Source organism: Neodiprion virginianus, chromosome 5 (assembly GCF_021901495.1).
Source record: "Neodiprion virginianus isolate iyNeoVirg1 chromosome 5, iyNeoVirg1.1, whole genome shotgun sequence".
In the NCBI taxonomy this organism is placed as follows: domain Eukaryota; kingdom Metazoa; phylum Arthropoda; class Insecta; order Hymenoptera; family Diprionidae; genus Neodiprion; species Neodiprion virginianus.
The window spans coordinates 2,713,261-2,727,646 of record NC_060881.1 but is presented as its reverse complement, the minus strand read 5'-3'; the positions used below and the strand labels follow the sequence as shown (position 1 = coordinate 2,727,646).

At 41.6% G+C, this 14,386-nt stretch overlaps 2 protein-coding genes across 4 annotated transcripts in view; one reads left to right on the top strand and one right to left on the bottom strand.

Annotated features, from left to right (window-relative positions):
• The window catches only part of LOC124305905 (kelch domain-containing protein 10 homolog), a 3,047-nt gene extending 1,175 nt beyond the window's left edge, over positions 1 to 1,872 (bottom strand). The window contains exons 1-2 of one of the 2 annotated variants that reach the window (XM_046765901.1): positions 600 to 1,872; positions 114 to 462 (exon numbers count right to left, since the gene is read on the bottom strand). In XM_046765901.1, coding sequence (XP_046621857.1) covers positions 114 to 462; positions 600 to 1,274 — 1,024 coding nt within the window. In that variant the 5' untranslated portion in view covers positions 1,275 to 1,872. The remainder of the gene's footprint in view (positions 1 to 113; positions 463 to 599) is intronic. The other variant, XM_046765900.1, reaches the window with a different exon arrangement.
• Positions 1 to 14,386, top strand: part of LOC124305894 (eIF-2-alpha kinase activator GCN1) — a 17,585-nt gene extending 3,199 nt beyond the window's left edge. The window contains exons 1-13 of one of the 2 annotated variants that reach the window (XM_046765872.1): positions 2,086 to 2,309; positions 2,392 to 2,494; positions 3,310 to 3,505; positions 3,613 to 3,955; positions 4,355 to 8,168; positions 8,549 to 10,034; positions 10,231 to 10,867; positions 10,952 to 11,296; positions 11,577 to 11,770; positions 11,905 to 12,116; positions 12,208 to 12,461; positions 12,565 to 12,786; positions 12,858 to 14,386. In XM_046765872.1, the coding sequence (XP_046621828.1) occupies positions 2,295 to 2,309; positions 2,392 to 2,494; positions 3,310 to 3,505; positions 3,613 to 3,955; positions 4,355 to 8,168; positions 8,549 to 10,034; positions 10,231 to 10,867; positions 10,952 to 11,296; positions 11,577 to 11,770; positions 11,905 to 12,116; positions 12,208 to 12,461; positions 12,565 to 12,786; positions 12,858 to 12,986 (7,950 nt within the window). In that variant the 5' untranslated portion in view covers positions 2,086 to 2,294 and the 3' untranslated portion in view covers positions 12,987 to 14,386. Of the gene's footprint in view, positions 1 to 2,085; positions 2,310 to 2,391; positions 2,495 to 3,309; positions 3,506 to 3,612; positions 3,956 to 4,354; positions 8,169 to 8,548; positions 10,035 to 10,230; positions 10,868 to 10,951; positions 11,297 to 11,576; positions 11,771 to 11,904; positions 12,117 to 12,207; positions 12,462 to 12,564; positions 12,787 to 12,857 lie in introns of those variants that run through there. The other variant, XM_046765874.1, reaches the window with a different exon arrangement.

Genomic DNA, 14,386 nt, shown 5'->3' with positions numbered 1-14,386 from the left:
ATAAAATACAAAACAAGATTAAAATACATGGTAAATAGTACCGCGGAACCAAACTGAAATGTAAGCAATAAACAGTAAAGAATAATTAGTCTATAATTTGTATTTTAGCTGACAATTTGTTGCCACATAGACCTCGTCGTCTTTCTTGATTATCCCTCCAAACGTATACATGCAGCCTTCAGGTGTTAGGGCAGCAGAATGGAAGTATACAGGGTTCGGCAAGACACATTTCCTCAAACAGTTCCACTGCAGGTTATTGAGATCAAGGCGCCAGACATCGGAAAATACATAAGTCCCGTCGTATCCTCCAGAAATAACAACCGAAGTTACCCCCGTTCTTTCATCTGTGTATTGCACTGAGCCGTGACACCTTCTAGGAGCAGGAACGGAATTATAATTCGAGTCTCTTTGCGTCAGCAGAGTCATCCATTTGTTCGTTGCTAAATCAAATGCTGGAATCTCCTGTACAAGAAAGTTAAAAAGTTTGATACAAAAGAAGAAAACTGTTACATTTATTCAAACGTATATATCAAATTTGTTCTACTTCGCATAACTGAAAGTCTTTTTCCCTCAGATTTGAGGAAAAGTTCAAGCTTTACCAAGAATCCGAAGGCTTCAAGAGCGGTGCCTCCTCCAAGGACGTATATCTTGTTCCCATCGAAGGCAAGTTCGTGCCGATATCTTCCTCTTGGCTCAGACTGATCCCTGCCAGCGCAAATATACACGTGTTCCCAAACCGCCTTCCTGAGTTCGAATCTATGGATGTCACAGGTGTAATTGTAGCCTGTCGTTCCACCGACGGTGTAAAGATAAGATCCGTGGCAAACGAGAGCCTGGCCATATTGAGCAAGTGGAAAATGCCCTCGAGCTGGAACCATCTGCATCTTGCCGTTCTTGACGTCGCATATGTAAAGATGATTGCTGCAGTTATATCCAAAGGGGACGCCAGTACCTCCGTAAATCAGAAGCTTGTCTCCTTTGAGTATAACAGCGTTTGAAGCTAGCTCATTGGGCATGTTTTCTTGGCAGGGGAGACGCCGCCACTCTTGCGTCACCAGATTAAACTTCCACAGTTCTTTGAATAGCGGCTTACTCTCCACCCACGTAAGGTCATCTCTCATGTCAGGGTCGTCGTTTGATATGCACGGGTTGAAGCCCCCGTACGAGTACAGGTTCAACTCGTCGCATGCTATCCGATGCCCACTTCTTGCCTTCGGTCTCTCCGCACTCCTTGGCTCATGCTTTGTAAACGCAAATGGCTTGAACGCGTACATTTCGGGGCTTTGAGGTTTTTGCCACTTTGTGTTCAGGGTCGAAAAGGGTTAGGGACAATTTTATAGGTGCTTATTTCATCAGATTAGGGGACCTTCATGATATTATTCTTAGTAGTCTTACAATCATGGAGAGCAGGTTAAGTCTAACGTCGTCGCGGTTATAATTTCGGGCTAATCTTACCACGTTGATTGAACGAATTGTTGTGGCTATTGTCAAGTTGCAGCTGAAGGTTTAACCACGGTGATGTGACGTTTGCATTGTATTTGCGCAATTTTCATTACGTTAGAATAGTTTATCAATTCACGTAGTAGCACACATTCAGGATTTGTCACTGCTAACGCAAACATGTCATCGAATGCAATCGAGACTTATTTGTTAATGATTCTAACCAAAAAATAATAAAGATAACAAATTATTTCCATTCAATTCGAGGCTTCGTATTTTTACATGTTAGATAGTTTTTTTCGAGAAAATTTGATTGTTTATACACCTGTATTTCGAATTACGTATATAATAAAACTAAACGGCTGCAGTTTTGGTTTAATACTAGCAGACGAATTCTTAATTTCTGCAATAGAAATGTCATATTTCTGACACTGAAGTGATCAGGGTCGTATCATTTGCGACCAGCTTCAGGGAGTTGAAATTTGATACCATTTCGATTCAGAGTTGTGGGCAACATAGGATACAGTTTTTTTTTTTTAATTTACAAATTGTGGAAGACAAATATTCGATACTTATACAAGGATTTCGCGCGTACTGCGTTAACTCAATAAGCTGTTCCGTTTAATTTGTCATTTATCCTCGTGTTTCTGTTGGATAGAAACTGACAAAGGACTAGAAAATTCTTTCGCGGTAATTCGCATTTATGCCTGATTTCGCGGGCCACGGCAATTCGGTAAAACTTTGACCGCGTCGCGAAAATCCCGTCCCGTCGCGAGATTGAAACGCAGCTTGAGTATTAGACTTTTATTCGTAGGTAATTTTGCGTGTGTTCGTCAGCCGGTTTCTCAAAAAATATGGCGGACGCTGAGGTGAGTCTGTCACGTGGAAGCGTATTATTTAGCTATATTTCCTAACTAACTTTTGTGTGAACCGTAAATATTGTGATTCCAGCTAGCCAGAGCCTTAAAGGATCTACCGAACCGGGTGCAAACTGCAAGCAAAAACGAGCGCCGTTATATATTCAAAAATGTCGTCGACGTGTTGTCAAATCCAGGTGGGATCACCAATTCTCACATATTACGCATACGTTCTGCACGTTTCAATTAAATCTGACAAACGTTTTGCTAGTCCTTTGAACTTTTCTGCCCATACCTTGTGTTAATTTCTCTCTCGCCGTATTTTTCTTAGACACGAAATCAATCAATTAACACTACATTGCATGCTACCAAACTATCCACAAATATTTGTGGGGAGTATACACTGATCTAATAAGATTTTTTTTTAATAATACTAACTTGTCAATCTCAAGTTAGATAATTTTTGAATCTAGTCGCTTGCAAACTTTTTGTCAATGTTATAAGCCAGAGCACTATCTGCATTTAATCACCTTAAATAACACCAGCGTTAGTCTTTGGATAACTCGTTTCTTGGTAATCATTAAAGTTGTATTTGAGAAAAAAATTTCAAAGTAGTGGCTAAATATGTTTTTCAACAAGTCATTGATTACACATTTTCTTTTTGTAGTTATTAATTTTTGTCTAATCACGAAGCTGCACCTTAGCCAATTTCGTTTTCTAGATTCTTACCAGAAGTACAGGACGTGAATTTACTATTTGCCTTACCGAACGTACCTAAACGGAGATGTCTGTCCAATATGTTGTTTACTTGTTGTTACAGAAACAAATCAACCTTTAATTTCAGTCTTTTTTTGTTTCTGTATTCAAAAAGTTTCTTATTTCCTTAGAAATAATTTACTTTTCGAATGCTGATTGTATGAACATTATTGATTAATAATTGATGTTGATTTAGGAGTAATTACATGCTTCTGAGAAGTTGCAGCATTTAGTATAATGAGTTATCGTCTTCTAGGCATCAACGAAAAGATCATTGGAGGAATATGCAAAGTTATATCAATTACCTTGCATCGATATAAGGAAACTTCATCACAGTCTTACGTGAGCAACCTGATAGTAGCTTTGCTAAAGAAACAGCCAGAAGCAACAGTCAGATTTATGACCAGCGCAATAGCAGAGCAGGCTGCTTGGCATAAGAATTTAGTGCCGACGTGAGTATTGTTTATTTATTTTTTTGCCTGGCTGAACAAACATATTGTTCAAATATACATCAACTCAGTAAATAATCGTTGCCAACTAGCATTTTTCTTCTGCTCAGATTGAACACGTCATTGACTGCCTACCTGACCCTCAAATGGTCAGGATTGGTCCTTGTTCATGGCATTAACAAGGGCTCTGAATCATGCTATGCAGAGTTATCCAAGCTGGTTGAAGCACAGGCCAGTTTAACTGCAGGGGCATTGGCCTGTGGGGATAAGAAACTCTCTGAAAAAGTTTACAGGCTTCTTACACACGGATGGAAAACCGTCAAGGGTATTGACGAGAAATACGTTGACATCCTGCTAAAAGCAGAGGTATCCACTGGGCTTGTTGTTCTGGCGAGCTTGCTGATCAAGTATTTGATTCATACGAAAAAGGATTCGCTCGCCGACAAACTGAAGGTACATATTTTTATTTTTTATTATTTTCATTTGCATTTTGTTAAACTTATACAAGCATAGCCCTCAGTACATTACTTAACAAATGAGCAAGACAACACGAGGAAATCAATTATCAATTCATGATATGAAATATATATATATACTTCTGAAGTATCTGTCCAGTTCTAATTATATGACAATTTAAGTATATCAATAATAATTATTTTGTTTATACATAAACAATAGCTTTCTGTCAGTATCGTCAAATACACCAATATTAATATCAAAAACCTACTAAATTTCTACTTTTAATGATTAAAAAATTACCCTTTTACGTATGCTTTGTTCTTGAATCCTTACCAGAAGTAATTATAACACTGAATATTCGTACTGTGCTTTAATTTTAAACTATGATTTCAGACAAATGTTCTAGATGCGTTAATCAAAGTTAGCGTCAGCTGCAAAAAGAAGCCCGACCTTTATGTCGTAGATGCGGCAGTTCCACTGCTTAAGAGGGTTACCCATGACGAATTTAAGAATCAGCTCCTACCTGCCCTGCAGAAAGCAATGCTACGTAACCCTGAGATTATCATCGAGGCTGTTGGTCACATACTGAGTGGAGTGAGCCTCGATTTGAGTAAATACAGTCAGGATATCAGCAAAGGATTATTCGCGAATTTGCATTCCAAAGAAGATCTTGTGCGAGAAGAATCTGTGGATGCATGTCGGCGACTTGCTCTTCAGTGTTCAGATGCAGCAGCCATCGAGGGTTTGCTAACGTCGCTTTTTGCCGTGTTTCACGGTTCGGAAGGAAAGCTAACAGTTGTCACGCATAAAATATCCGTTCTTCAGGGTGCCGGTAATCTCAGCTACAACGCAGTTTCTGGGAGCAATATTCAGAAGCTTGCAGAGACGGCTTGTACTCACTTCATCAAAGTCTTGGATACAGAAGTGCATGAGAAGACCTTGATTCACGCTTTGGAGATGATGGTACTTTGGTGCAACAAATTTGCTAACGAGGTACCTAAAATTGTAATCGAGTCTTTCAAAAAGGGAATGGCGGCAAAGACTTCAACTCCAAGTGTCCGTGCTGCATACATCAAATCTCTGTTCAGCACTCCAATGGCATCTCACTCGCAAATCATCGCTCCGATTCTTAGTCAAGCGATAACAAGGGCTGCGCAGCAGTCCACCAATCCTGCGGCAGTGGCCGAGGGATTAGCAGCCGCGTATTTGATACTGAAGCTTATATTGGCGGGGGAAGTTGAAAATGATAAGCAAACAATATTGTGGAACGCTGTGGATGATCAATTGTTCTTTTCGGAAAAGTTTCTCATTTCATGTGGGGACGACGCGTTGTTCAATGTAATGCTAGTATGCGAACGACTTTTACTCCAATTTTCTAATAGATTGAGCGAGAAAGCTTTGGCAGGCATAAATAGGGCTATTGTTGCTTGTGTAACGACTGCTAAATCGACAACTAGAAGACGTTGCGCACCATTGCTCAAAAAAGTTTTGACCGGTTTGAGTAGTTACGAACCTGCCGAAGCTTTGCTGGCAGAGTTTGATAAATTTTTGGAAGTTGCCAAGATTAGAACTGAGGCTGAGAAAGAGAGCAAAGACGAATTAGTGACCGGCGAAGTCACTGGACGAGCATTAGCTGACGGACTGTTGGCCATTTGTTCCGGATCTTTTCTATTTGAGGTAGCAGCCATGCAAATGGTTAGAGATTCATTGATTCCTGCTCATCATCCAGTGATTTTGAAAGCTGTACCAAATTTATGGTTCAAGATTGTTAAGAACTTTAATCTTATACCAAGAGAATTTTGTAGGACTTTTGGCAATGAAATTAGGAAGACCTTTGTTCAGAACTATAAATCCGTTCAGAGTTACGAGAATGCCCTGGCTAGAGTCGTCTCTCTTGCCCCAGATGTCATACTTCCGGCCTTGATTGTAAACGTTACTAGCAAATTAGACGACCCTGAAATTCTCAAGATAACTAAAGACGAATATTTCACGTATTTAACTCCCGAGGGGGAACTCTATGATAAATCCGTGATACCGGGCAATGACGAAAACGAAATTCTAAACGCTATGAATATGAAGCGAGAAAGCAAAGTGTATTCTTTTAAAGAACAGCAAGAGGAGCTGCAGTTGCGACGAGAACTTTATGAGAAGCGCAAACGGGAAGGAAAGATAAAGGAACCTAAACTCACGCCGAAACAAGAAGAAGCTCTAAAAGTTCAGACCGCAAAGGAGAATGCAATTAGAGCAAGACTCACAGGATTAAATTCAAAAATCACTGAAGCTGTCTCTATGGTTAATGCAGCAGCACGTGGCAATGGGACTGAGCTATCTCTGTATTTCAAAGACCTTCTGCCATCTACACTCAGGAACTTAGGCTCGCCATTGGCAGCTCCAATGCTCGCAGAACTCTTCATTGGCCTTGGAAACACCGTGAAAATCGGCAATAATGCAACGTTTCCTCATCTGATAGCCCACGTCACCCTACGTCAGTTGAAACCACAATGCGATCTCAACGAGGCTTGGGAAGATGAGGCTTTGGACCATGCTGTGAAGAGGACCCTGGGTCTGCTGCACCAGGTCACTGTAAAACAAAAGCTGAATCCAACAGCGTCAGCATTTTGCTACTTTTTCCCGTTCATAAACACTACTCTTTTATCCAGCAAAGATGATTCGATTATTAGCCAGGGGCTGCAGATTATTCAGGACCACGCAAAGCTCAGAGGCGACGACGATAATCCTAAAAATCCAAAACATCCCAGACTTCTTCCCAGAAGACAGATGTTCAACCTCTTGATCGAGCTCATAAGCACCACTACAGGGCGAGTCCAGTCCCAAGCAGTAGCAACTCTACTTGATGTTGCTTATTCGGGGAGTGCTGCTCCTGGCACTGCGACAGCGACCTTGGGCGAAATCGAGTCCCTGACTGGAGCCTTGCAAAATCCATTGCCAGTTGTGAGAGATGCGGCATTGCGAGGACTCACTGTCGTTCGTCAAGCTTTTCCAAGTGAAAAGGAAGACTACTTGCAGGCATTGAGACTAACGCGAAGGATTTGGGTTGCCAAGTTTGATGTTACTGAGGAGAACAGGGCCTTGGCTGAAGAGCTTTGGAATTCTGCGGGACTTGTGGCAGACTGCGAAGCATTGAGCGAAGCGCTAATGGATGATGTTGCTCACCCCGTTGAAGCTGTACAACAAGCAGCTGCTGGAGCGTTGGCACAATTGTTAACGATTGAACAGCGCTTGATGCCACCGATACTTGAGCGACTCTTAGAATTATATCAAGATAAATTGGCTATGATTCCTCCAAAGTTGGATGACTTTGGTAGAGTCATTGAGCAGCCCATTGATATGTGGGGACCTCGGCGAGGCGTCGCTTTGGCGCTGGCTCAACTAGCCCCGCTTTTGACACCTGAAACTGTTCGGTGTTTGGTACAATTCTTTGTTTCTACCGGTTTAGGTGATAGGAATCAGGCCGTTCGTAAAGAGATGCTTGCTGCTGCTGTCGCTGCTGTTGATTTACACGGTAAAGCAAATATCACTTCTTTACTGCCTGTTTTTGAGGAGTTTATGGATAAGGCACCAAAGAGCGGTAGCTTCGACTCCATCAGACAATCAGTCGTTATTTTGATGGGACTGTTGGCCAGACATTTGGATAAGGATGATGCAAGAATCAAACCGATTGTTCTACGCTTAGTATCAGCTCTGTCGACACCGTCTCAACAGGTTCAAGAAGCCGTTGCTAATTGTCTACCACATCTGGTTCCATCTATAAAGGATGACGCTCCTGGTATAGTGCAAAAGCTTTTACATCAGCTTCTAAAATCCGATAAATATGGAGATCGCAAAGGTGCTGCTTACGGCTTGGCCGGCCTTGTCAAGGGCATGGGAATCCTCGCGCTTAAGCAGCTCGACATTATGACTACTTTGACAAACGCTATTCAGGACAAGAAAAATTACAGGCATAGAGAGGGCGCGTTGTTTGCTTTTGAAATGCTGTGCACTATGCTAGGGAGGCTTTTTGAACCATACATTGTCCATGTCCTACCGCATCTGTTACTTTGCTTTGGGGATTCGAGTCAGTACGTCAGAACAGCCACTGATGACACAGCAAGAGTTGTTATGAGCAAACTTTCGGCTCATGGAGTTAAACTTGTTCTTCCCAGTCTTCTAGCCGCTCTGGAAGAAGATTCGTGGAGAACAAAGACAGGTGAGACCCTTTGATTTAAGTATTCATCTCCATATGGGGCAAGCATTTAATGCGAACTCGACCTGGGCTTGACACTTGATCTCTCTGATTTACCATGCAATTTTTTATGATTGTCTTGATTCTCGAAGAGAAAAATTTTGAGCTTTGAGCCGGAGTGGTTCGATGTTCTCTTCTTACTTGTTTCAAGCTCTTTTTTATAGAAAAAAAATGAATGCTTCCGAGAGTTAAAACAATTGTATAAAGAATAGCGAGCCAAATCAGAGAAGTCAAGGGTAAGATCCAGGTCGAGTTGACATGAAATGCTCCATATACTCGTCAATTAGTATGTGTTGAATTTTCTTATTCAGAGTATGCCATCTAAAGATTCAATAATTTTCTAGGATCCGTTGAGCTGCTTGGTGCCATGGCATATTGTGCCCCAAAACAATTGAGCAGCTGTCTGCCGAGTATCGTGCCAAAGCTTATCGAAGTTCTAAGTGATTCTCACATGAAAGTGCAGGAGGCTGGAGCTGAAGCATTAAAGGTGATAGGTAGCGTAATTCGAAACCCAGAAATCCAAGCGATTGTACCTGTACTTTTGGAAGCTCTGCAAGATCCGTCTCACAAAACTGCAACCTGCTTACAAACTCTGCTCGATACTCAGTTTGTCCATTTCATAGACGCTCCGTCGCTAGCCTTAATTATGCCTGTAGTCCAAAGGGCGTTTATGGATCGTTCAACGGAGACCAGAAAAATGGCTGCACAGATTATTGGGAATATGTATTCATTGACGGATCAGAAAGATCTCACGCCTTATCTTCCTACCATCATACCTGGCCTCAAAACCAGTCTGCTCGATCCTGTGCCTGAGGTAAGAAGCGTTTCTGCCAGAGCTCTAGGTGCTATGGTGCGTGGAATGGGAGAATCTAGCTTCGAAGACCTACTGCCATGGCTAATGCAGACGCTCACATCAGAAACTAGCAGTGTTGATAGATCAGGCGCTGCTCAGGGTTTGTCCGAAGTTGTTAGAGGTCTGGGGGTTGAAAAACTTCACAAACTTATGCCAGAGATCATAAGTACAGCGGAAAGAACAGACATAGCACCTCATGTCAAGGATGGATATATAATGATGTTTATTTACATGCCTAGTGCTTTTACTACGGAATTTACACCCTACATTGGTCAGATTATCAATCCAATTCTAAAGGCTTTGGCCGACGAGAATGAATATGTTCGGGAAACCGCTCTGAAAGCTGGACAGAGGATTGTAACGCTGTACGCTGACTCGGCGATAATGTTACTTTTACCCGAGCTGGAGAGGGGTCTGTTTGATGACAACTGGAGAATCAGATACTCTTCGGTTCAACTTTTGGGAGATTTGCTGTACAGAATTTCTGGTGTTTCTGGTAAGATGTCTACCGAAACTGCCAGTGAAGATGATAATTTTGGAACAGAACAGTCACACTATGCAATTATCAACGCTCTTGGTGCCGAGAGAAGAAACAGGGTGTTGGCTGGCCTCTATATGGGTCGTTCAGACGTTGCTCTTATGGTCAGACAGGCTGCTCTTCACGTTTGGAAGGTGGTTGTGACAAATACTCCAAGAACGCTGCGAGAAATATTACCTACGCTGTTCAGTCTTCTACTCGGATGTCTCGCCAGCACCAGCTATGACAAACGCCAGGTTGCTGCTCGAACTTTGGGTGATTTAGTGAGAAAATTGGGCGAACGAGTTCTTCCTGAGATTATACCCATCTTAGAAAGAGGTCTGCAAAGTGAACAGGCTGATCAGAGGCAAGGTGTCTGCATTGGACTCTCGGAAATCATGGCTAGCACCAGCAAAGATATGGTTCTTACATTCGTCAATAGTCTCGTCCCCACTGTTAGGTTTGTGAAAGAATTTTTTGATAAAAAATCAGAATTGTGGTTTGCACGGTTGTAGAGCTCATAAGTAACTCTTTAAAGCATACTAAAAAAAATTTTTGGGTCAAGTTGGGGGGGGGGGGGGGGTTTTAGATTTACAGACATCAATTTCGTAACTGGATAGATCACCAGAGATTTGAAACTGTTCCTTCTATTTCAGGAAAGCCCTATGCGATCCGCTTCCCGAGGTCAGACAAGCGGCTGCCAAGACATTCGATAGTTTGCATTCAACAGTCGGTGTTCGTGCTCTGGACGACATTCTACCTGCCATGTTGAATCAACTGAACTCTCCCGATCAATCAGAGGCTGAAAACACTTTGGACGGTCTTCGTCAAGTTATGGCAATCAAGTCTAGAGTCGTTCTTCCATATCTCGTTCCTCAACTAACCGCTCCTCCTGTGAATACAAAGGCTCTGTCGATACTGGCTAGTGTAGCTGGCGAGGCTCTAACGAGATTTCTTCACAAAATCTTACCTGCTTTGTTGACCGCGTTGTCAAGTGCTCAGGGTACTCAGAACGAGGTGCAAGAACTCGAATACTGCCAGGCTGTTGTCCTGTCTGTAACCGATGAAGTAGGTGTGAGAACAGTTATGGATCAGCTGATGGAAGCGACGAGATCTGAGGATCCATCTCGTCGCAGAAGTGCGGCTACGCTACTGTGCGCATTTTGCCGTGATTCACGGGCTGACTATAGTCAGTATGTGCCACAGCTGCTACGTGGTTTGATTCATTTGTTCACCGACGACGACAAAGACGTGCTGCAGATGAGCTGGGAGGCACTTACGGCAGTTACTAAGGTGTGAAAATGGTTCTTGATTATATTTTCTTCTGTTTCGTGAAGTTGGGGATAAGAAATAATTGTTTTAATTTCGATTTCCTAGACGCTGGGATCAGATCAGCAGATTGTACACGTTCAGGATATTCGTCAAGCTGTTCGTTTCGCTGTGTCTGATTTAAAAGGACAGGAGCTACTTCCAGGATTCTGTTTGCCCAAGGGTATTACTCCGATTCTTCCTATATTCAGGGAAGCTATTCTCAACGGTATGCCGGAAGCTAAAGAACAAGCCGCGCAAGGTCTGGGAGAAGTCATTAAACTAACCAGTGCCTCTGCCCTGCAACCGAGTGTTGTACACATCACTGGTCCCCTTATTCGTATTTTGGGAGATCGTTTTAATTGGAGCGTAAAAGCAGCGGTTCTAGAAACTCTAGCAATATTGTTAGGAAAGGTAAGTAACCAAACTGTAGGGCTGTTTGGGTATCAGGATTCTTCAAGTCGAGTTGGGTTGGGAGGGGAAAAATTTATTAGTTTCGGGTTGGGCTCCCGAGGTTTTCGAGAATTCCGAGAATCCGGGAAAAACATTCGGGTTTCTCGACCATTTCGCAAAATCGCCTAGAAATCCGATTCGATACCAACTCGTGCCCCGAACCTGAACTTTTTTCCCCAAGATTTCGGGAATCCGTACGGCCGTGGTAAGCTGATACCTCTTATTTCGATTTGAAAAATAGGTCGGTGTGATGCTGAAGCAATTTTTACCCCAACTGCAAACTACCTTCTTGAAAGCCCTGAACGACAGCAACAGACAAGTCAGATTAAAGGCTGCTTATGCATTGAGCAACCTTATCGTCATTCATACTCGGGCAGATCCATTGTTTGCGGAATTGCATACCGGAATCAAGACAGCCGACGATCCTGCAATCAGGTCAGTTTTGTCATCTCTTTTACGTCGTTGACTTAAATTTAAAATTATTCTTATTCTCGACGTGTGGAGTTTTTTTTTCATTAAATGTTACGATGTGGCATCTAGATACTTACAAATATTACCTCTAATTTAAGGGAAACCATGTTGCAAGCGTTGCGTGGCGTCCTCACACCTGCTGGTGACAAAATGACTGAACCGATGAGGAAACAGGTATTTGTTACTTTGAGTAGCATGTTGGGTTATCCAGAAGATGTTACAAGAAATGCGGTTGCCGGGTGTTTCGGAGCTCTGTTGCCGTGGCTCTCTCCCGAACAACTTGCAACTGCTTACAACGACAATCTACTTTGTAAGTCAAGATAAGTTATTTAGCCAGTCTAGTGTAAGAAATATCTACGCCACTTAATTGCAACACACAATATTTTTACGGTTTTTCATAGGTGATGACGTTAATGCTGATTGGATGCTAAGGCACGGGCGATCGGCCGCATTATTTGTCGCTTTAAAAGAAGCACCGGGAAGCCTCTATTCAGGAAAAAATAAGGATCGTGTCTGCAAAGTTATTCTGTCCTACCTCTCAGCCGACAGAGTTCAAATAACTATGAACGGAGTTAGGGCATGCGGTTATCTATTCCAGTACCTCATGAACGAAGAACAGCCAATACCACAACAGATCCTGACTCCTTTCGTCAGAGTGAGCACTTGATTGTTCTATAAATTCCTCTACGAAGGAAAAACATCTCTATTTTTGTATTCCATATATTTTTTTCTGACGAGCTTGAATTATTTGCTTGCAGTCGATGAACCATAGTAGCAATGAAGTGAAACAATTATTAGCTCGAATATGTATACATTTGGCCCGTAATATTCCATCCGAGAAAATGTCCCCGGAACTTTTGAGGTCGCTTCTACCGATGCTGGTTAACGGCACGAAGGAAAAGAATGGCTATGTCAAAGCAAACAGCGAACTCGCGCTCATCGCCGTACTCAGACTGCGGCAAGGAGATTCGGAACACCAGGTAAGTTCTTTCATTAGAATTGTCTATTTCGTGTTTCTTAATTTTTTCATCTTCCAATATCGTTTTTACAGAGGTGTATCGGACTGCTGGACGCCGGTGCGAGGGAATCACTATCCGACGTTGTGAGTAAAGTTCTGCGTAAAGTTCTATCGCAGCCAGAGGGTAAGATAGAAGAGTTGGATGACACGTTACTCACGTGAGAGACATTGCAACTCCCGGGGCTTATTAATTGTCACTTCCATTGTTCCTACTTCCATTGCCAAATTATACGGTATCAATCCGCTAATTCTCATGGTGGGGAATCTTACTACTCAATCTCTAGCAATGGTGTTGTATTTAAACTATATTATCAGTGGTGTCTGTGTGTTGTTATCGCCGAGCGATTAGTTTACGCCGAAAATAGGATTAACCTTTTTATCACGATATTACTCGTCAAATTAATAACGGAAAGAATTAATAATCCTCGTTTCGGTAATATTCTTAAAGGCATTTATAAAACTTATTGCAAACATTTTTTACACCTTGCTCGAAGTATCATCGTCAGTAATAATGAACATGAGATATTCCAATTTATTACCAGCGTTAACAATTCTTATCGATTACTAGGCTGTTTTAACAATAGACTATTGAAGGATTTTACTATAAGAGACCGAACGACCGGTAAATGCAATAATTCATCCCACTCAGGGAAACAGATATCTGTTACCATTATGAAAGGTCCAACTTTTGTAAAAGAGATTTTAAAGGATCATTTCTATTTTAACGTTGATCGTAATCGGAACCTAAGATTTGTTTCTGCATTTGGTGAAGTTGATAAATCTTTTGATTGTAATACAGCCGGCGATCAGAGAGAATTTGTAATTTTCATCAAAATTAAGAAAGATTATTCGACATTTTTTACAAACCTCTTATATAATAAAGTAGAAGTGAGGAATTGCGTTGATGATGCTTTCCACGGCTCATGCAAACGTCATTGTCATGAGTCGACGACAGAAAAAACGGAGATGTTGCACTCTAGTTGGGAACGTGGTCAGTCTATAGTATATGTATCAAAATTAGGTATAGAAGTTGTAACATTGATATTCGTACCTGTTTCGTAACAATGCAGCACTTCTGGGCTAGTTACCAGAAAAATCGGCTCATTCAATAACGAACTCGACGTTTGTTCCTTAATACTATATTTTATATTGTATATTATATATAAATACGTTACAGCATACTTTTCGAATTTATATATTTTGTTATATTCTTGTTAAATCCTACTACAACATTGTTATGAGTATTTTGTGTGGTGATCCCTGTCTGACTGTTTTTTCTTCCTTTTTTTTTCCACTTCTTTTTTCACGAAAAACTGTATTACTTTCATCACAAGACTGGTAGAAAGGTTTGTTTCTTCCTCTTCGTACATTTTAATCATCAAGAAGTCATTAGTTTAATCGCTCCTTTCGCATCTACATTTTCTTCCTCTTGTTATCACGTCCCAATCATTTATACTCTCGTAACGAATTGTAGTCCTAAGAAAAAAAAAAAAAAAAAAAGAAAACGTGACCAAGCCTGGAAGTGCGCCTCGGTGTGTTTTAGTAAAGAAATACCCTGTAAA